The 21,870-nt window shown below is 50.4% G+C and overlaps 1 protein-coding gene across 1 annotated transcript in view; it reads left to right on the top strand.

Annotated features, from left to right (window-relative positions):
- Positions 1 to 474: 474 nt before the first annotated feature.
- The window catches only part of CPNE5 (copine 5), a 105,270-nt gene continuing 83,874 nt past the window's right edge, over positions 475 to 21,870 (top strand). Inside the window, exons 1-3 of the mRNA XM_049765346.1 lie at positions 475 to 582; positions 16,108 to 16,148; positions 16,666 to 16,712. Coding sequence (XP_049621303.1) covers positions 488 to 582; positions 16,108 to 16,148; positions 16,666 to 16,712 — 183 coding nt within the window. The 5' untranslated portion in view covers positions 475 to 487. The remainder of the gene's footprint in view (positions 583 to 16,107; positions 16,149 to 16,665; positions 16,713 to 21,870) is intronic.

The following is a 21,870-nucleotide window of genomic DNA, read 5'->3' as shown; positions in this document are numbered from 1 at the left end:
GGGGCCCCCCCGGCGCTCGCGAACCCGCGCGCGGCCCTCCGGGGCAGGTTTGATGTTCCCGCAGCCCGGGAGCGCGGAGCCGAGGTAGAGCCGGGCGGGCGCCCCGGGTTCGCGCTCCCCGCGCCGGCCACCCCCGGCGCCCGGACCGACCCTCGCGCCCCGCGGCCTCGCCGGCACCTGCCCTGCGCGCGGCTGCAAACGCCTCTCCCGCGCCCGGCTCTCCCTCCGCGCGGCCCGGGTCCCCGCTCTGCGCAGGGTCCCCGGCGCCCCGCTCTGCTCTCCCCTCCTCTGCTCTCCTCTCCTTTCCTCTCCTCTCATCTCCTTTCCTCGTCTCTCCTCTCCTCTCCTCTCTCCGCCCCCCCTCGCACTTCCCACGCCCCCTCCGCTCGCTCGCGCTCCTGCCTCGCCAGCCCGGCTCGGAGTTGGGGGCGAGCGAGCGCCCGGGGCTGCCAGGCAGTGGGCGCGGGCCGACTTGGGGCGGTGGGCGATGGAGCAGCCCGAGGACATGGCGTCGCTGAGCGAGTTCGACTCCTTGGCGGGCAGCATCCCGGCCACCAAGGTGGAGATCACCGTCTCCTGCAGGTGAGCCGCCCGACCGCGCCCCTGGACCCTCTCCCGCCGCCCTGCTGCCCCCGAGCCCCAAGATGCCGCCCCCTCCTCTCGCCCGCGAGGCCGGCCCCCGGCCCAGCCGCCGCCGTGGAAGCCGGGCGTGGGGTCGCATCCCGCAAAGTTTACGCTCCAGGCTGTTGCTTCCTGGGGGTATGAAGACGCAGGAATGGGGGTCCGCGAGCCCGGGAGGGAAGTGGGGGCCGAGAGAGGCGCTGTCGGGTCCCCCCCGGGCTGCTTCCCTCTCCCCAAAATGAGGAGTCGTTATCCCATCCCTTCTCGCTCCCGCGCCCTCCCGTCTTTCTCTCTCGCCCCGCTTTTGCCCCCCCCCCACCTTTCCTCCCCCACCCAACATTGGAAAGCCTTTCCCCCTCCCCAAAACCATTCCAGCACATGGAGCTGGGGGTAACGGCAACTTCGAGGGGTTCCATTAAAAAAAAAATCCAGTAACTTGGGTTCCAAATCTTAAGACAAAAGACAAAAATAAAACACTACAGAATTTGAGAGTTGGAAGGTGGTTTTTTTGGCTTCCACCCCCAAATTCTCCGTCATGTTACCCAGACTTTGGGGGTGTGAGAGTCCCTTCTTGATGGAAGGAGGGAGGTCTTCTTCAGTATCTGCCCCTGAGAAGAATACCCCAGGAGTAAGGGGTACAGTTGGAGAAGGGGGATCCGAGTGCGTCATCCTGGGGATGGCCTGTGGTGTTGGTGGGGTCAGGAGATGCACCTGTAGGTTCCCACTGCCAAGCAGAGACCAGGATCGTGTCGAGAGTCCTGGCTGTGGCCTTGTTCTTCCTTATGCTCTTCAGTCGTGCAGACCCTCACCCCACTTCCTGGCCCCCCAACTCTGTGTTCTTTGAAGTTGTGGCATTGAGGGAGATGTGAGTAGAGCCAGAGGGGCTGGGCTGGAGTGCAGGAGGGAGCCTTGGGAGAGAGAGTGAAGGGTCAGTGGGGGTTAGGGCTGGGGAGGGGGGCTGTAATGACCCAGAATTTGCCCTGGCTGATACTCAGAGCGGCACACACTCTAGCGCATCCTCTGCTGGGAGATTCCCATTAGCTCCCTCCTTGCCTCTCAGCCATCAGCAGCTGCCACACCGGCCCCCCTTCTCTTGCGGGTGGCATGCTCATCTCTGCTCCTGCCTGCAGCTCCCTGGCAGCCTTCAGTCTCCTGGTGTCAGCGCTGTCTCCGCTGTCTCCCAATGGCTCCTGCCCACCCTCTGCTGACACTCCGCAGGGCCCTTTCCCCAGCTCTGTGTGTCACTCTTCTCCTCAGTCCCGGCAGTCTGGGAAGCTTGGCCTCAGGCCTGCCTTCACACTGGCCATGACATCTGCCCCAGTGTCCAACCTGGAATGTGAGGTCCCTCACCTGTTGAGGACTTGGTCCACCTGGCCCTTCATTTTGGTCTGTTTGTTTTTGGGTCACACCCAGCAGTGCTCCACTTCTGGTGGGGCTCAGAAAAACCTATGTGGCATTGGGGATCAAACCAGGGTCGGGTACTTTGGGGGCAAACACCTTAACCCCTGTATTATCTCTCCTTCCCTCTCCCCCTATTTTAAATTATTTTAAAATTCTTTTTTTTTTTTTTTTTTTTGGTGTTTGGTTTTTGGTCCACAGCCGGCGATGCCCAGGGGTTACTCCTGGCTCTCTGTTCAGAAATCGCTCCTGACAGGCATCAGGCATGGGGATCATATGGGACGCTAGGATTCGAACCTTTGGTCCTGGGTCGGCTGTTTGCAAGGCAAACGCCCTATCACTGTGCTATCTCTCCAGTCCCTTAAAATTCTTTCTTGGTGGAGTGTTATATGCAGTGTTAAGGGGCCACTGTGGAACTGGGGTTGACATTGGGTCTTCAAGCATGCTCTCCTTGGAGCCATGTCCCTGCTGTCAGCTCTTCAAATGGCTCGGGTGTCCAGACACCATTCCTTTTCTCCCAAAGCCACTAGGAGCCTCCCAGGGTGGGATGGGGCTCCTCACCCCAACTCATACCTGCAAATTCCCTTCTCTGTGAGAGGAGATGAGGGAGAAGAGGACAAATGGTTGTGTGGCTTTATTTATGTATTGGTTTTGGGGTCACACCTGGCAGTGCTCAATGGTTACTCCTGGCTCTGCACTCAGGAATCACTCCTGGAGGTGCTCAGGGGACCATATGGGATACCAGGGACCAAACCTGGTTCGGCTGTGTGCAAAGCCAACCTGCTGTACTATTGCTCTGGCCTGGCCCTGTCTTTTTTTTTTTTTGGTTTTTGGGCCACACCCAGCGGTGCTTAGGGGTTACTCCTGGCTATCTGCTCAGAAATAGCTCCTGGCAGGCACAGGGGACCATGTGGGATGCCGGGATTCGAACCAACCACCTTAGGTCCTGGATCGGCTGCTTGCAAGGCAAACACCGCTGTGCTATCTCTCCGGTCCCGGCCCTGTCATTTTTTTAATGATATAAAAATATGCGTGCCTTGGGGGAGAACTCAGGACCCAGAGCCTATTTCTTCTGCTGCTGTGTCCAGCACACCTGACTGGGTTCATAGATTTTGTGGCACCACTATTGCTACACCTGGGAGGGTTGGGGAGCATGTGGTACAGAGGACCAAACTCAGGGCTTCAAACATGCAAGGCATGTTCTCCATCCTTTGGGCTATTACCCAAGTTCCCTGGAGACAAGTTTTTTTGGACCCTCACCCAGCAGTACTCAGGGACTGCTCCCAGCTTTGTTCTTGGGGGTTGCTTCTGCTGGAACTTGGGGTGCTCTGAGTGCCAGAGATTGAACCTTAGTCTCCTGCATGCAAAGTGTGTGCTCCAGCCTGCAGAGCTGTCCCTCCAGCCCTCATAGGCACTTTGGGATTTGTGGGTGTGTGTGGAGGGGAAGCGGGGCTACTCTTGTTTCTCCTTGCTATGCTCAGGGGACCATTTGTGGTCCTAGGGATTGAGCTGAGGTAGGCCAAATGCAAGGCAAAAGTCTTTTGGGGTAGAGCTCCACATCTGGCTATGCTCCAGGCTTACTCCTGGCTCTGTGCTCAGGGGTCACTCCTGATGATGCTCAGGGAACCACATGGAATGCCAGAAATCGAACCCAGGTAGGTTATGTGCAAGGAAAGTACCCTACTTGCTGTACTATCTCTCTGGCCACCAAAGCAAGAGGCTTTAGATTTTTTGTTTTGTTTTGTTTTGTTTTTGGGTCATACCCAGTGATGCTCAGGGGTTACTCCTAGCTCTGTACTGAGAGTTGCCCCTGGCAGGCTCAGGGATCATATGGGATGCTGGGATTCGAACCACTATTCATCCTAGATTGGCTGTTCAGAGCAAGTCTTAACCCCTGTACTACCTCTCTAGTCAGGCCCTTTATCTTGGGTCACACCCTGTGATGATCATGTGTCACTTCTGGCTCTGCACTCAGGGATTACTCCAGGTAGTGCTCAGGGTACGATATGGGTGGAATATTGGGAATTGAACCTATGTTGGCCTCATGCAAGATAAATGCCCTACTTGTACTATTTCTCCAACCCCTGAGCCTGAACACTTTTAAATGGATTTTCTGGTCTATCACTTGGGGTAAATTTTAGCCTTAGTTTCCCCCCCTCCCATTTGTCATGTACAAAATAAACATGGATTCTTCCAGAAACTTTACTCACCACATAACTGAGGCTGGGAAAAGTGGCACAGAGCAAGAACTGGGCAGACAGGGTGGGAGTAGTTAATGTGCTGAACCGAGCACCTAGCACACTGTTTGGCTGGACAGGCTATGCAGGTGCACCAAGCAGCTGAGGCCATCACTGGGGTTCAGTGCTGCTCTTGCCCTCCTGTTTGCTCTCCAGAAGTGGAGGTGTCCAAGGGGCTCAAACTTATTGCTCTGGAGTTACTAGAGTTTTATCTGAGATCTTGGGGGACTTGGTTTTGGGGACAGTCTTAGTGTTCATTTCCTTCAGGAGATGTGATCTGACAGTCTAAGTGGGTCTGACCAATCTTCAGGACATCATTGGGCAGAGATGTTGATTGTGGAAGGGGTGAGAAAGGAGAGGTCACCTTGAGCAAAAGGGAGGCAAGGAAAGAATCCGGGTGACTTATGCTTAAAAATCTGTCTCTCTGCCAGAGCCATAATACACAACCAATACAAGACGGACTCAGGTTCAAATCCTGGCATCCAAATGGTTCCCCGAACCTGCAAGGAGTGATTTCTGGGTGCAGAGTCAGGAGTAACCCCTGAGCCAGGTGTGATCTAAAAACCAAAAAATAAAAATCTGTCTCTCTGCCTCATTCAGGTTCTAAAAGAGAAAGAAGGGGAAGAAAAGAGAGGAGAGACTTGAGGAGGAAGGAAAATGGCACAGAATATCTTTCTTCAGCACATTCCTATTCCGTCCCTTCATCTCTCAGCATTATTGAATTGTAATGGACATAGCATTGTCTGTGTTCAGAGGGTCTAAGCATTGCTTTGAGAGTGAGTAGGGTAGGTAATTTCAATTTATTGAACCAGAGACCAGCAGACATTGTTTAACATATGAACCCAAAATTTCTTCTTCCTTGGATGGTTGGTTCCAGAACTTTCCAGGGAGACTAACTAACTGATAGCCTCCCTGCTAACCCAATTACATTTCTCATGACACTATTTTTTAGCTTTTCAGGTGAGGATGCAGGAATCTGGACGAGTACATGGGATATACGGGTGTGAGGCCTGGGGTTTAATCCCCCAGCACATTAAAACATAATGGGACTCGGAGCAGAGTGATAGGATGGTGAGTTGGGTGCTTGCCTTGACATGGCTGACCTGGGTTCAAACCCCAGCAACGATATAGTTGCCCAAGGTCTCCAGGAGTGATCCTTGAGCGCAGAACCAAAAGTAATCCTTGAGCTTACTTACCTTGAGTGTGATTTAAAAAAGAGAGAGAAGGGCTGGAGTAATAGTACAGTTGGTAGGGTGTTTGCCTAGCATGCAGCTGACCAAATTCTATCCCTAGCACCCCACATATGGTCCCCCAGCCCTGAGCTCAGAGCCAGTTTAGAAAGCTCTCAGCACTGCCAGGGCCATGACAACTGGTGTGGGACCAGGGCTGTGGCACCTGGTGTGATAACCAACCCCCGCCCCAAAAAAGGAGAAAGTACAAGAAAAAATGATTAGGCAGTTTGGGCCACACCCTGCAGTACTTGGTACCACTTTGTGATGCTCACATGCAAGGCAAGTGCCTTTACCCCATATTATCTTCCCTGTTCGTGATTTGCTTTTTTATGTAACAGGCAGCCTTTTCACATCTGCCCAGTCCTGCTGGAAAAAGCAAAGCACCATTCCACTTGGTGAGTCCAAGAGGCACGCAAGGGAGGAAGAGGAGGGCAGAGTCCACAGGCGGCAGTTCTTGGCCCTGCTGGAATCTTGCAAGCAGCTGCCCTCTTCTTGCCAGTTGGCATGAGGCTGGTAGGCAGCTGCTGCCTTTGCCCCTGAGATGTTTTCTGCTGTCTGCTCAGGTTGGCATTTTGTAGCCCTGGGGCCTAAGAGGCAGACTTAGCTCAGGAAATGTGCCCGGGCGTTCTCAGAAGAGGTGTGAACAGTGCTTGGAACATTTTCCTCAGGCAGGCCTGGGGAGGTACAGGGAGGGGTCAGGGCATCGGTGGTGGCTGACAAAGCCAAGTTAGGACAAAAGAAGTGCTTTCCACCAGGGGATGCTGAGGGGCTCATTTAGAGTGACCAGGAAATGACAGAAGCAGGTTTCATGCAGCGCTTACTCTAGAGGGCACTTTATATTGGTTTTAGGCCAAACCAGATGCAGTTGCCTCTGTTCGACTGTCAGAGTTTGGGGATTGAATCCAGGTCCTAACATCCTAACACAGGTCAAGCCATGTGCTTTACCTCTGTGCCACAACTCTAACCTTATGTTCGTAATTTACTTAAATGGTAATTTCACTCCCACTATATTAATTTTCGATTGTCATTTTAAAACAATCTTTCTCAACTGGAAATCATGTAAATGGAACCCAGTTCATGACACCAGGGGGCCAAGGAGTAGAACAGAATTGTCCCAGGAAAGAAACAAGGTGATCAAGAGGCCATATTTAGAAAAAGGTTGAGAAACACTGATCTAAAATGATACCCAGGGCCAAAGAGATAGTTGAGGGGTATGATGCTTGTTTGATCCCCAGCACCAGGTATGGTTTCCAGAGTATCACTAAGACTGACCCCTGATCACAGAGCAAAGAATAATTCCTGAACAATATCAAGAGTGACCCCGGGGTCGGGTGAAAAAAAAAAAAAAGAGTGACCCCACACCCAAACGCTGGTCAAACAAATAAGACACCCACCTCCTGTCTCCCTGTTTCTATCAGTCAGAGCCCTGTTTCAGCATCTTTGTTCAGGGACCTCTGGGCTGAGAGTGAGGTGATGCAGTGATGACGGCCAGTAGAAACCTGGTCTGGCCAGGTTCCTTTCAGTAATGAGGTAGTTCTCCACTGCTGTCATTTCAAGGCCCATCTTTCTGGTGGTTGGGGGTAGCCCATAGTTCCCAAGGCGACCTCCACAACTTGTCCCAGCCTAGTGGCACTGTTTCCTCACCCAGTCTGTTCCAACCTGGCCGCACTGTTCTCTCCCCTATTCTGCCACCACACAGATTAAGAGCCACAGGAGTATCGCCCAAGCCTGTGATATTCCAGCCCCCACTCCTCACGACAGGTGCCACTACACCCCAGAAACACCTTTGATTTCCCCCACTTTCTCTACCCCTACCACAATGGATTTCTATTTGGTTAGGGGTTTGGGGCCATTTCTGCCTGTGTTTAGGGTCTGTTCCCAGCTTTGTGTGCACTAGAACTATGTGGTGCCCAGGATAGAAAAAGGACCAATTACATGCAAAGCAGTTCCTTATCCCTACATTCTTTCTCTGGCCCCTGGCTAGGCCCCCTCCCCCATACACACCTAGTAATGCTCAGGGTTTACTCCTGATTCTACACACAGGGATCACGGTGCTTGGGAGACTATATGGGGTGCTGGAGATTGAGCCCTGGTTGGCTATATTCTTGGCAAGGGCTCTACCCTCTGTGCGATCTCTCAGCACCCTTTCTCCCTTCTTCCCTCCCTCCCTTCTTCTTTTCTACCTCCCTCCTTCCTTGTACCCTCCCTTATTTCCTTCCCTCCTCCTCCCTTCCATCCTCATTTCCTCCCTCCATCTCTCCTCTTTCCTGCCTTTTCTTTTTTATACTATCTTTATTTCCTGCCTTTTCTATTTCTCCTTCACTTCTTTTTTCCCTCTGTCCCTCTGTCCCTTCTCCCACCCTCCCCCCTCCACCTCTGCCTCCTTTTCTCCTTCCCTGACTCCCTCTTTCCTTTCTCTCTCCCTCCCTTCCTCCCTTTCTTCTTCCTTCCTTCCTTTTCTTTCCTTACTTTCTCCCCTCTTTCCTTCTTTCTCCCTCCCTTCCTCCCTCCATCTCTTCCCTCCTTCTTCCTTTATTTCTTTTATTTTCTTTCTTCCTTTCTCCCTTTCCCTTCCTTCTTCCTTTTTTCCTATTGTACTATTATTCTGGCCCCAGTTTCTCTTTTTTCCTTTTATTCTCTCTTTCTCTTTCTCCCTTCGTTTCTTTCTTTCTCCCTTCTTTTCTTCCTTTCTTCCTTCCTTTCTTTTTCTCTCTTTCTTTCTTCCTCACACCCAACTATCTCAGGGATCACTCTGGGCACTGTATTCAGGATTCACTCCTGGTGGTGTCCTGGGGGCTATATGGATCCCATATCTTTTTTTCTCCCTTCCTTCTATTCATATCCAGGCCATTAGTGGAGATGATCTAGCATTGAGAAAACAGGATAGAAAGGTGGCAGGGATGAAAAGCTTTGGAATTCAAAAAATTCCGAAGTTCACTTAAGAATGCCCCGACTATAAATAACAGAAATTATGATAGTAGCTAGAACCAAAAATATATTTCTTTTTCTCAGTTAATAATAAGTTTGGAGATAGTTTATCTCAGTACTGGTTATCAGCTCACTCTGCTACCAAGGATTCATCTATCTTCATACTCTGCCCTTATGCAAATAATAGATATCATTGTTACAAAATGGCTGCCTTTGTTCCATGCATTACAACTATATCCAAAGACAGGAAATATGAAAAATTCTTTGTGTTTGTGTGTGTTTATGTGGTGGGCATAGGAGGTGATTCCCTAGCAGTTTTTTAGGGGGAAGCACACCCAGTAGCACTCAGGATTACTCCTGACTCTGTGCTCAGAAATCATTCCTGGCAGGCTTTGGTACTATCTGGGATGCTGGGGTCAACCCAGGTTCATCCTGGTTGACAGGATTCAAGGCAAATGCCCTACTACTCTGCTATAACTCCAGCCCTGATTCCCTGTCAGTTCTCAAGGGACTCAGAAGCCCCTCTTAGAGATAAGCATCCAATAGGACTGGATGCTTCAATGCTTGGACCTGCAATGAGGTGCTGTTCAGGTTTCAAGGTGCTGAGGGGCTCCAGAGCAATCTGTAACTGTTCATGAGCCTCTGAGATATGGATCTGACAGTGATACAGTGGAGGCTTGCAGTATAGGGAAAGAACTCAAACCCCTGCTTGCAGCTATGTCTACCTTTGAAAAGTTCTATTTAGTAGCACAGTTGGTAGGATGTTTGCATATTGCCTACTTGAGTTCAATCCCTGGTACCCTATATGGTTCCCTGAGCCTACAAGGAACGATTTCTTAGCTCAGGAGTAAATCCTGAGCACCTCTAGATGTGGCCCCAAAACAAATAAACCAAAAAGCCCTCCAAAACTTTAAAAAAAAATAGAAGAAAGGGTCTTTTTTTTGGTGGGGGGGGACCACACTTGGCATTGCTCAGAGGTTACTTACTACTGGCCCAGTTCTCAGGTATTACTTCTGGTAGTGCTTGGGGATGTCATATGGGATGTCAGGGATGAAACCGGAGTTGGCTATGTGCAAGGCAAACACCCTACATACTGTACTTTCACTCAGTCCCAGAAACATTCTTTTTTTTTGTTTGTTTTTGTTTTTGTTTTTTGGGCCACACCCTGCATTGCTCAGGGGTTACTCCTGGCTGTCTGCTCAGAAATAGCTCCTGGCAGGCACGGGGGACCATATGGGACACCGGGATTCGAACCAACCACCTTTGGTCCTGGATCGGCTGCTTGCAAGGCAAACGCCGCTGTGCTATCTCTCCAGGCCCAGAAACATTCTTTTTATCTGGATATATAACCCATCCCCAAATCACTTCGTGGACTTCCTCTTTTAGTTCAAGCAAGACCTGATGGTGGGTCTCATGTCCAGTCCTAGACTCATGTATCAGTATATGAGCCAGTTCAGACTCCCATGGTCAATGCCAAACTGACAGGCTGAAACAACACAGATGTGTATTTTCATCCTTGAGGATGGAGGTCTGAGATCAGCCACCTGCCCCCCCAAGCACCCCATGGTCGGATTCTTGCTGGATTCTCACATGGGAGGGAAAGGTAGTAGATCTTCAGAGTGTCCTTTGTATATGACCCTAAGGGCCCCACCTCATGCTCTCCTGTAGCTCTTTGTACCTGCCAAAGGCCTCAGCTCCAGGCACCACCCACAGTGTGAGTTTAGGGATGACTTTCCTCCAACCCCAGGGGTCTCCCCATTCCATACCTGAGTTCAGGTGAATGAGAATGGAATACTGCTTCCAGATCGAATTTCCCAATGACTCAGGGATTTCCTGAGCTCCTTGGAATTTGGCCTTCTAAGGGCTGACTCCTGAGACTGCACTGCATTAGCAGGGAGCTAACAGGTGCCTGGGGGTTGATTTTTCCCAGTGGAGCATGGCTATGTCCTTGTTGCCTCTCTTTCTGCCGATTTTCTGAAAGACTTCCTATGATTTCAAAACAGTACAAAGTGTAGCTTTGCCTGTTACCTATTATCCCTATGGGAGCTAGAACAATCCTGGGTGAGGTGGAGTGAATGCAGGTCCTGGCTCTCATCTCTGAAACATGGGCCAAGTCATTTAAGTTCTCAGTCTCTTCATCAGTAAAATAGGGGTGGGGGTAACATTTCTGGCCATATCCTATAGGATTGTTACCAAGAAAAAAAGCAATTGTATATAGGAGGTTCTATATAAATTGGAATCTGTTTCATGATAATAGATACCAACCACTGAACTTATTAATTTGGTCATTGTAACTGATCTTATTTGCCATTGAGAGTCTTTTCTATTCTTTCTAACTGGCAAATAGGATAAATAAACTCTCATAGAAATCACTATGGCAGAGGTGGGCAGGGAGAAGATATAAACAAATGCTTGCATTTTCTCTTTGCTAAATAATGTCTGAGGGAATATGCATTTGCATCTAAGTCTGAGGCTATAGGGGATGCTGTAGACTGGATGGGAAGGCAAGTTGGAGCTGAGAGCCCCAGGATGAAACAATCAGCAGAAAGGTGAACCGGATAGACACATGAGCACATGCAGAGGACCGAACTGGAGAGACCAAAGATGCCAAAATGTTTGCAAAATTGCAGGGAGGAGTAGCAAGAAAGAGCAGCAAGTGGAAAAAGACCAGGTTATCAAGGAAAGGCGAGCAGACCTCATGGCCTTATGGCCCTTGCTAAGAGTTTGACTTCTTTTTCCAGCGGCCACTGCGGAGGTGAGGGGGTTAGTTAGGACTAATGGGATCTGACTGACCTTCAAAAACTATTTCTCTGCTTGCTATGAAGAGCATAGTCTGGGAGTGGTGATTGAGTGGGGTAAGAGGGGAGCTGGGGAAAGGGAAAGGGCAGGAATTAAAGCACAGGAGACTAGGCAGGAACTAGAGACATTGTTGATGGCAACCTGTGGGAAGAAGGGACAGATCTGGGATAAGTTTTTCAAATAAAATCTTAAGGATCTGATGGATGGTACAGGAGGAGGCCTAGGGAAGAGATGGCTGGAGCTCACTTCTGCAGTTCAGTTCTGGCCATTATTACAGCATCCCATGCTGCTGGTCTGGGACCCCTTCCCAGACGAAGAGATTGAGGTTCAGTAGCTTGACTGGGCTCCCACGCTCAACATGCAGCCACATGGAGATCCCAGCTCAAATGCATCAGGGGCTAGAGTTCCTGTGATCTTCCCCTGACCAACATCAGGGGAGGGACACTCATTACAGTAATTAATTATAATAAAAATTCAAACAGCTTCAGAAAGGAGTGCTCTTTCAACCATGTAAAAATTGTTTTCTAGACCTCAATGGGATGGCTTGGCAGGGAGACAGTGCAGGCTCGGTGCACACGGGTGGGCATGGACAGGCCTCTGAAAGGGGAGATGGGTATGTGCCAGGGGCTGTTCCTCCCAGTCAGTTCTTGTTTCCTCAGATTACTTCTGCCTGCCACGATGGGAGCAGTGGAGGAGGGTGTGGGAGGCCCTACAGTGCTTCTCTTCAGTTGTTCCTTTAGGAACAGCCCTGCTGAGGTTGGGAGAGGGGGAAAGGGGGTTTAGAATTGGAGGAGCACTGAAGTGAGTGGGAGCACTACTGGACAGATTGGAGCTTTGGAACCTTGAATTTGTAAAATTGGTTAGTTTATTTGGGGGCCTCATTCAGAAATGCTCAGGGGTTACTCCTGGCTCTATACTCAGAAATCACTAGATGAGGCTTGGGCATCAGAACTCTTTCTCAATGTGCCCACTGGCCACCTGGATGGCCCTGAAGATGTCTTCTGGCTACAGCTGCCCTGCCTATAGAACAGGGCAGTATCTTCCTTTACCACTGATAAGAGGGTGAATCTGGTAGTAACCATATCCAAGACTTACGTTATCTCTTCCCCAACCTCTTAGCCTTGCCTGGGAGGTAGGGTTGGAGCTGGCCAGATGTTGGGGTGCCAAGCTGATCCATAGAGAAAAGACCTGTGGCTATCAGTTCCTCCCCATTCCTTGAGGGTCCCAGTGAGTCCCCTAGGGATTTCTGGGTCTCCCTGCTGTTGGCTCACCTGTCCTCAAAGTGCAAAGCCTAAGTGATTGGTTGAACCAGGATGGAGATACAGGGCTCACTGAAAACCCCTCATTCTTCACAGGCCATTAGTGAAGTACATGGCAGGGCATGGAACTCCAGCCTGCTAGTGGCCAGATACACTCTGCTCTGGGCTGAATAATATAGGCTCAATTAATTATCAGAAAGCCCAAAGAGTGAGGAATTGGCTTTGCCCTCACTGTACAGTACGGAGGCTTTGAGATGCTCTGTGAGGTCACATAGCTAGTGAGTGGTGGCACTGGCTTTTTGATCCAGCATGAAACCCAAAACTGATGTCCCTGAAGCTCTCACCTTTTACCAGAGGTGGAACCATTCTTGGGGCAGATTGTTGAGGAAATAAAACATTGTTCTCTTCATTTGTTTATTTTGAGGCCTCACCCAGAAGTGCTCAGGGGTTACTCCTGGCTCTGTACTCAGAAATCATTCCTGGCAGGTTGGGGGGACCATATGGGGTAGGCAAATGTCCTACTATTCTCTAGCCTCAGACCATCTGTTTATTAAGATGCCCTTTTAGCCCCTCCCCACCCTCTTTGGAAAACTGAGGAAAGCTCCAAAAATAATGCATTCGGGAATCAGAGAAATAGTACAGTAGACAGAGCACTTGTCTTGCATGCAGTACACCTGGATTCAATTCCTAACAGCCCATATGGGCCCCTGAGACTTCGAGGAGTAACCCCAGAGCACACCTTAGTGTGCCCTCTCCCCAGTCTATTCAGCTGTAGCAACAAACCCTATTTCATCATTTTGAGGAGGTCCAAGGACTTTCATTAAAGAATCTAGTTTGGGGCCTGGGAGATGGCTCAAGTGATAGAGCACTGACCTGGTAGGCAGAGGCCCTATGGTTGACCCCTGACACCATGTAGACTCCTGAGAACTTTTGGGTGTGACTCTGGGGAGAGCTGAGTTAAGAGGTAGTTTCTTCTCTGCTGGAGTTAAGTCCTTGCTCAGCAACTCCAGGCAACTGAGGGGCTTTAGTAAGAGACAACCAGGTCGGTGGGATGGTAGTTCCCTGCAATTCAATTCAAGAGCAGTTTGTCTCCTCTCACACTGGGGATCCTTGAGGACAGGACTGTGTCCCTTCACACTGGAGCTCTTTGAAGATAGGGCTGTGTCCCCTTAGGCTGGGGCTCCCTGAGGACAGGACTATGTCAACTATTCTTTAGCACTTGCCTGCAGCTCTCCTTTCAGCCTTTCTAGTACTTTCTCACTTCACTTGGAGACTTCTGACCTCATACCTCATATGGCCATTGGCTGTCTCTGAGTTGGCAATGACTCCTTGGAGGTTTGCTGGAAAGGGCTTCACTTGGCCTTGATTCAAGGAACAAAAGAAGCCACACAGCAGGCTACCATGCACACAGCTGGCGGAAGGGTTTTATGCTTTCTTTAGGAAAAAAAAAACACATTTTGCTTGTTGGAAAATTTTTTTTCTTTTGAGCTCTCCAAAGACAGAAAGTGGAGAGAAAGCATGGAAGGGCTGGTCTCTCCTGCTTTGCAGTACCCACCTTGGTTCCTTACCCCTCCACTTCTTGCTGGGTATATGTCTACATCAAGCCACTGACCATTGTTGTGCTTGGGAATGGCAGGGGATGAGGAATCTGTCAGAGCCTCATTCATTCTGTAGAGGGGGGAAACTGAGACCTGACGACCCCAGGTTCACACATGTGGTGTTTGAACCATGGCCACCGGGAATTGCATGTGAATATGTGTGAGTGTATGATTATATGTGACTGAGTATTGTGTGTGACAGTGTGACTGTGTGTTGAGTATATGTGTAGGAATATATGGAAGTGTGCTCCTATACATCTCTTCACAGGTAGGGGTAGGAATGAGTCCCAGGAAGTAAGAGGCTGTTATTCACAGGGCAAAGCCTCCATAGAGGGTCTAGAGATAGAGGCTTTTGTCAGGAGAGGAAGTTCGTCTGGGGAGGGCTTGGCACAAGACACTGTTGAAGGCATTGGTCAGAAGCCCAGTGAGCTCCTCTGTGAAAATAGGGCAGTCTGTCTGTCTGTCTGTCTGTCTGTCTGTCTGTCTGTCTGTCTGTCTGTCTGTAGTGCTGCTGCCTCCCCACCTGCTGTTTTTCCAGTTGGCTCTCTAGTCTTGCTGTGCCCGTCTCCCATTGATACAATTTTTACCTGTGACCCTTTGGAATATCCCAGGAGCTCATAGGATATGACCCTGCTCTGAACTGAAATCTGGGGGTTCTCTCTCACTCACTAGACATGAGTGGATTTGAAGCCCCAATGCAAACTTCAGAGAGCCCGAAGCTTTGGAGAAGCTTTTTGTCTCCTTCCCAGTGTCATAATCCTGTTTTATGAAGAGTTTCAAAAATTTACCTCTGAGGTTTCTTCCAGCCAGAACGTTCTCGAATTTTATGAAATAAGTTCTTGATAGAAGGAACCCAGGAACCTTAGTACTTTTGGAGGAGCTTGCAGCTCTCTCCCAGCCCAGTCACGCTGCCACGTGTGAAGATGGTTCCTGTTCTGCCCTAGCACCTGCAGGAGAAGGGTTCTCTGCTCAGCAGCACCATGTGAAGGACCTGGGAGGAAGTTGGGGTCTTCCATTAATTAGCCTCTGAGGATCATATCAGTGATGGCTCATGCTGGGCTGGGGTGGCTCTCAGATGTGCCACTAGAGAGGCTGGCAGGTGTGGGCAGAGGCAGAGGGAGGGGCTGTGTGCCTATGGTGTTGGGGCTCTATTGTCTTGTTGTGTTTCTGCTTCTCACCTCAAGCTGGATCAGGAGTGGCGGGCTGACTGGGCCACAGACTTTTTTGGTTTGGGTCACACTGGCGGCACTCAGGGGTTATGTCTGGCTCTGTGCTCAGAAATCATTCCTGGAAGGCTCGGGGGACCATATGAGATGTGGGTATCAAAGCTGGATTCAGTCCAGATGTGGATGTGCAAGGCCCTACCCACTGGGCCCCATCAGGGCACGATGTTATCTGAACTCCCTCTCTGCTCCACAAAATATGATGAGATAGTGCCCAACCCATGCCCACTTTGGCAAGGCAGTGTGAAAGCTGGAAGCACATACTTGTAACACACTCAGCAAGGTGCCTGTACAACGGGGTCAGTAGGTCAGAGCTGTGGTACATGAGATGAGTGGGTGGTACTCAGCCCTGTGGAGACCCCAAGCCTGTGGACATCACCTTGCTGCAGTTCTTCAAGTACCTTCTCAGACTACCGGGGAGCCTGGTCTGCATATAGAGCCCTCAACTCCCTGGAAGTGGAGCTAGTTTATCAACCACACTTGAGGCATGAGATGATGTTCTAGCCCTGAGTGGAGGGGCTTTGGATGGAACCATCTAGATATGACTTGTTTTTGAGATACAGTGAAGTGGGCACCAGGGATTTCAGAATCTGTGGTGATGGTGGGGTGGGAGGCGGGAGCTACACACTCTTTAGGGAGCAAATCTGAGGTGGGTCCTCCTTAAACTCCCCCAGTTAATGAGCTGAGGAACTGGCCTCCTCATCCTACTTTGCCTGAGGCCAGGCCCTGGGCCACTTCACAATAGCAGTAATAGCCCTCAAGGAGGCCTTCTCTTTGGGTCCCACTAACCCTCTTCTCTTTGCTTTTTTCAGGAACCTCTTGGACAAAGACATGTTTTCCAAGTCTGACCCACGTAAGTCCTGCCCTGATGATAATGTCCATCATAGCAGCTGCACAGCCCTTACTGATGACAAACACAAGAGAGACTGGCCAGGCCCTGCTGTTGGGGCCTCCAAGCAGTTGCCCCAGTACTGTCCAGAAAATGGGAGTTGGAGGTCTTAGTGGATTGGGAGGAGTCAGGTTGTCTTGGAAACCTGGGTCGCTGGTGTTGAACCTGAAACTGCTTCCGAGCCTGGGTTGGGCTGATGATATAATTCAACAATTCATGGGCGTTCTAAGCAGGCTGTCGGATAATCTCCCCGGTCCCACTTTTTCCCCTCCTCCATCACCCATTTATTCAGATCTTCGTCTACCTGCCTTACTTTGTGGAGTGTTTTACTCAAAAGGGGCCCTTCCCAGGCCAATCTGTACTAGACCCCTCCCTCAAACCCAAGTCACCTGAGGCATCAGTTCCTTCAGGACCTTCCCTATCAGGGGCCGTACTTTCTCTCAGCCTGAGGTATTAACTCCATTTCTTTCCTCTCTCACAGTATGTGTCATGTATACTCAAGGCATGGAGAATAAGCAGTGGCGGGAGGTAGGTACAGCCTTTCTCACCCAGAAAACACTGGCCTAGATGATCTAAATGGAGAAGCCTTAGTGTCTGAACCCTGGGGCTGAAGAGAGGGAATGGAGTCTCCTCATATTTTTGTAGAGTGGATGGAAGTTCTTTAGGGAGCTCCAGTCTGAGGGGACACAGCTCTTTCCTCAAGGAGACCCAGCCTGAGGGTCACACTCCTGTCCTCAAGGGGCTCCAGTGTGAGGGGACACAGACCTGTCCTCAGAGAGTCCATCTGAGGGGATATAGTCCTGACCTCAGGGAGCTCCAGTCTGAGGGGACACAATTCTGTTCTCAGGAAAGGGACAGGTTCCTGAGATGGATAATACTGGCAGCCTGAGGCTTGGCAGTAACATGTGGAAAAGGGGTGGAAGTGGGGGTGGTGAGTTCTGGTCATAAACTGTATGGGAAGAATTTCCACCGGGGCTGGGCTAAAGTTCACACCTCTCCTTCTCCAAGATTCTAAGGCTTAAGTGTAAAGCAGAGTTGCCAGGAAAGGGTTAACCTGCTTAAGTGAAATAATTGCTTCTGAGGCCTTTTGGCTGAGCTTCATAGAAAGCAGGAAGGTGCTAATGTCTTAGTGATTCAAATCCAGCAGGTCCTCTTTAGAAGGTCAGCTTCCTCTAGGCATAATTGCATCCTGTACTTGAGACTCATCTGCTTGAGGGTCATGGAGTGTCTTTCACTGTGGGTCCCTGTGGGTCTCAGTACTGGGTGGGACAGAGGAAAGGAGGAGTCTGTGTGGGTGGTGCTCAGTGCTACCCTTTCTGCAGGTGCATGTGGGGCAGTTGTTTTACTTCTGTGTTTCCTGCTTCACCTGTGTCATGGGGTGACATCTACCCTGTAGATGTGTTGAGGAGGAACCATATGGTGGCGATCATGTCCCTGGGGGTGCCCTGTCACTCAGTAAAAGTCATTGTATTAAGGTTAGAGACATAGCTCAGTGGACTAAGCATAGACTTTGTAATTCCAATATCATTTGGTTCCCTTAATACCTCCAGGTGTGACCCCTGAGAACAAAGCCTGGAACCAGAGTGTGCCCCCAAATCATGAATGAATAGCCCCCATTTAAGCCAACATTTATGAGATGCTGAATCAGCATTTATTAGGTGCTGAGGTGTGTAAGCAGTGTGTGAGGGAAAGGGGAGAAGGGAATAGTTAAAAGCAGGAATGGAGGGGGCTGGAACAGTGGCGCAGTGGTAGGGCACTTGCAAGCAGCTGACCTAGGGACGAACCACGGTTTGATCCCCTGACATCCCATATGGTCCCCCACGCCAGAAGCGATTTCTGAGTGCATAGCCAGGAATAATCCCTAAGTGTCACCAAGTGTGGCCCAAAACCCCCCCCCCAAAAATAAATAAATAAAAGCAGGAATGGAATGAGAGGATTTGCCGTTTCTGACGGGAATTCACATGCATGAAAATGAATATGAATATGAATTCAAATGCATGAATATTCTAGACTGGAAACAGGGAGAAGCATCTGTAAGAATCAATGGGGGAGATTAAGAGAGAACTTTAGGGTTCTTTTTTCAGGGTTCTTTTTTTAGGCCCTTTGGTGGTTGATTGAATTTGGGGAGGGGGAAAGGATCAGGGGACCCAGGGGCGACTCCTGCCTGCAACACCATTAACTAGGTGGGCGGTTCAGGGTTAGGACCAGAGAATGCAGTGCTGCTTGGGCCCTGCAGCGCTCAGAGACTCCAGAGTAGCACCCAGCAGCGTGTGGGAGATGGAAATGGGGTGTGGTGCATGCTGCACTTGCACCCTAGAGGCTTTGCCACTTTCCAGCTCAGCTTATTGGAAGCTTTAAAAAAATGGAAATTGGGGGTGTCGGAGAGATAGAACAGTGGGTAGGACATTTGCCTTGTATGTGGCTGACCTGTGTTCATCCCCAGCATTCCATAGAGTTCTCTGAGCCTTCCAGAAGTGGTCCATAAGAGCAGAGCCAGGGGTGAGCACTGCTGAGTATGACCCCAAAACAAACAAAAGTAAAGTGGAATTTAGATGTAAACACTAGCCATGAAGGGTACTGGTGTGAGAGAGAAACTGGTGTGAAAGAGAAGGTGTGGATGCCGAACAGGCTTTATAGTATTAGAGTTGGGGACATCCTAGGTCCCTCTGGTGGGAATGGCTGCTGGGGGTGCTGAGTGGAGCTGGGTTTCAGGGAAGCAGGCAACAAACACAAGATAGGAGCTTGTGTAAGGCGTCGTGGGCAGCAGGAATGAGTTAGTCAGTCTGGGCCTGGGGAGTCGGGTCCTACTGCTGGTTGGGGAGTCACAGCAGCTGGCAACAGAGGGACCCCATTGCCATTTCAGGCCTGGTGACCTGAAGGACCCCAAGGAGCTTCCTAACAAGAACAGGCCCTCAGGGGATGGGACTGGTCAGCCCTTCGGACACCTCCCTTTGGAAGTGCTGGGAGATCTGGTGGGGCCAACAGTTGTAGGTCACAAGGGCCTGCTTCCAGGTATTGTCGGTCTCCAGGTGACTTATGTGAAGTGGAGAGGAGAGATGGAGTAGCCTAGAAGAAAACCTGTGGCTTCTCTATCTGCCTCTGTCACCTGGGGATGGGCTGAGAGATGATTTACTCTTTGTAGGAAATCAGTCCTAGACCTCACTCAGGCCTCTGGGTTCCATACCTGCCTTCACAGAAATGAATTTCAGGAAGGGGGCAAAGAGTGAGGTAAAACAGCTTTTATTTGAGGTGAAAGAAAAGAGAGAAAGAGAGAGAAAGAGAGGGGCCGGAGAGATAGCATGGAGGTAAGGACGGTAGCTCGAATCCTGGCATCCCATATGGTCCCCCCAAGCCTGCCAGGAGCAATTTCTGAGCATAGAGCCAGGAGGAACCCCTGAGCGCTGCCAGGTGTGACACAAAAACCAAAAAAAAAAATAGATAAAAGGAGAGAGAGAGAGAGAGAGAGAGAGAGAGAGAGAGAGAGAGAGAGAGAGAGAGAGAGAGAGAGAATATGTTCAAGATAAAACACATCCAAGAGAAAATGCAGCTTCCTGGTGGCAGAGGGCTGAGAGAACACATCTCCAGAGGGAAGTGTGGGTGCATATGCACAGGCAACACGTGTCCGACAGCAGGGCTGGCAGCACATTGCACCCCTTCCTTTGTCTAACTTAGTTGGTACAGCTTTTTCCCCAAGCTGCCCCACTTGGGGTTTTCAACGTTTTACCTACCTCAACTTAGGTTAGTGTCCATTGCTAGGGTCCCATTGCCAAGGGAAAGAACTGGGAGCAGTTGATGAGCTTCTTTTGATATTCTTTGCCTGATCTTGGCCCCTGCTGGAGATGTGTGTGTGTGTGTGTGTGTGTGTGTGTGTGTGTGTGTGTGTGTGTGTGTGTGTGAGACAGACAGACAGACAGATAGACAGAGAGAGAGAGAGAGGAGAGAGAGAGAGAGAGAGAGGAGAGAGAGAGAGAGAGAGAGAGAGAGAGAGAGAGAGAGAGAGAGAGAGAGAGAGAGAGAGAGAGAGAGAGAGAGAGAGAATCTGGCTGTATTGACTCCAGTTAGAGTTATCAGGGCTTAGTTCTGGGGTCCAAAAAGTGGGTCCTAGCAGTAATGCTTTTAGTGGCTTAGGGCTAATGACAGAGTAACTTCTTTAAATCCCATCTCTTGATTTTATTATGTTACAAGAATTCATGCCCACCTCCACCCATGCCAACTCCCTACCTATTCACGGGCCACAAAGCAGGATGGTGAGGGGCTGGGATTGGCTCTAGAGAGGCCAACAGAGACAGGAGTCAGTGTGTAGAAAGGGAGGCCAAGGAGAGCCAGGAAGAGGCAGCTGGAGGGAGACACAGCTGTAGGGCTGGGGCAACTGGGTTACAGAGGTCTCTGGGAAGAATCTGAGACTAAGGAGGCTGCTCCAGGCGACAACACCAAACCCAACCTTGAGCAGGGATGGCGGCCCAGTTCAGCCCTGGCTACTGCCAGGCCCTGTGCTGTGAGCTATTTCTGGGCAAGGGAAGACTCTCTCAGACACCGGAGGCTCTGTTTCCTTTGCCTGCTTCTATGTGTGACCTGCAGAGGAGCTATCAGGAACAGAGAATTAAAAAAAAAAAATATGCAGCTCCACTTCCATCTGTGAAACTGGCCCTGGCCTGGAGGGCCTCTTTTATGAGAAACCACCAGCCACTTCCCCCAGCTCTGCCTGTTCGCTCAGAGCAAAGAAGCAGAATCCTGACTGAAACATTCTCCTGAGAAACTCACCAAGGGGGTTAGCGCAGGCCCAGCTGGAGGTTTCTCTAGGCAGGGCCAACCTGAGCACACAAGATAGCAAAAATAAAGGCAGTTCTCTCTCTCTCCCCCTCTCTCCCCCCTCTCCCCCCCCCTATCCCCCTCTCTCCCCCCTCCTCCCTTTCTCTCTCTCTCTCTCTCTCTCTCTCTCTCTCTCTCTCTCTCTCTCTCTCTTCCTCCTCCTCTCACCCCCTTCACCCCCCCCCCCCGCTGCTGGGCTTTATCTGATTTTAATTGTTTGGGTCATTTTCATGCCTTCTGAGAAAGCTCCATCTTCCCATCACCTCAATCTGTCACTACACTTTATGAAAATTGACTCAAGATGTAATTTTAGCTTAGGGAACTGAGCACTAGGGTTTCAGTATGTCCAGGGAAGGTAGCAAAGCCAGGTAGGAAGATTCCCAGGGACATTTTCTCTAGGCAAGAGCACTAGTACAGTGAGTAGGGTGCTTACCTTGTGTGTGGTCCACCCAGGTTAGATCCCCAGAACCTCATCTCCCTGCTAAGAGGGATCCCTGAGTACAGAGCCAGGAGGAAGGCCCGAGCACCACTGGGTGTAGTGAATAGGTGAATTCCTGAGCTGTAATTTTCTGAGGTTTTCTTGGGGGTGGGGGTGGGGGACGAGAGTGACACATCCGTCATATTTGGTGGCTACTCAGCTCACAGCTAAGGATTTCTCCACGTGCGAGACAAGTGCCTTTACCTTGATTAGGTATAGAAACAGTCTCTCCCAGATTCATTGCGGGAGGCTTGTGTGCTGAGCACCTGCCTTCACCCCCATCCTTGATTCCACATTCCTGATCCTTTCCCACAACTCCTCAAGCAGGTTCTGAGCTGTCTATGCCACCATGAGCTCAGGATCATCTTATTGAACCAAGAACAGGATCAGTGTCAAGGG

The sequence above is a fragment of the Suncus etruscus genome, chromosome 18 (genome assembly GCF_024139225.1).
Source record: "Suncus etruscus isolate mSunEtr1 chromosome 18, mSunEtr1.pri.cur, whole genome shotgun sequence".
Classification (NCBI taxonomy): domain Eukaryota; kingdom Metazoa; phylum Chordata; class Mammalia; order Eulipotyphla; family Soricidae; genus Suncus; species Suncus etruscus.
This window is presented reverse-complemented; position numbering and strand designations above follow the sequence as displayed.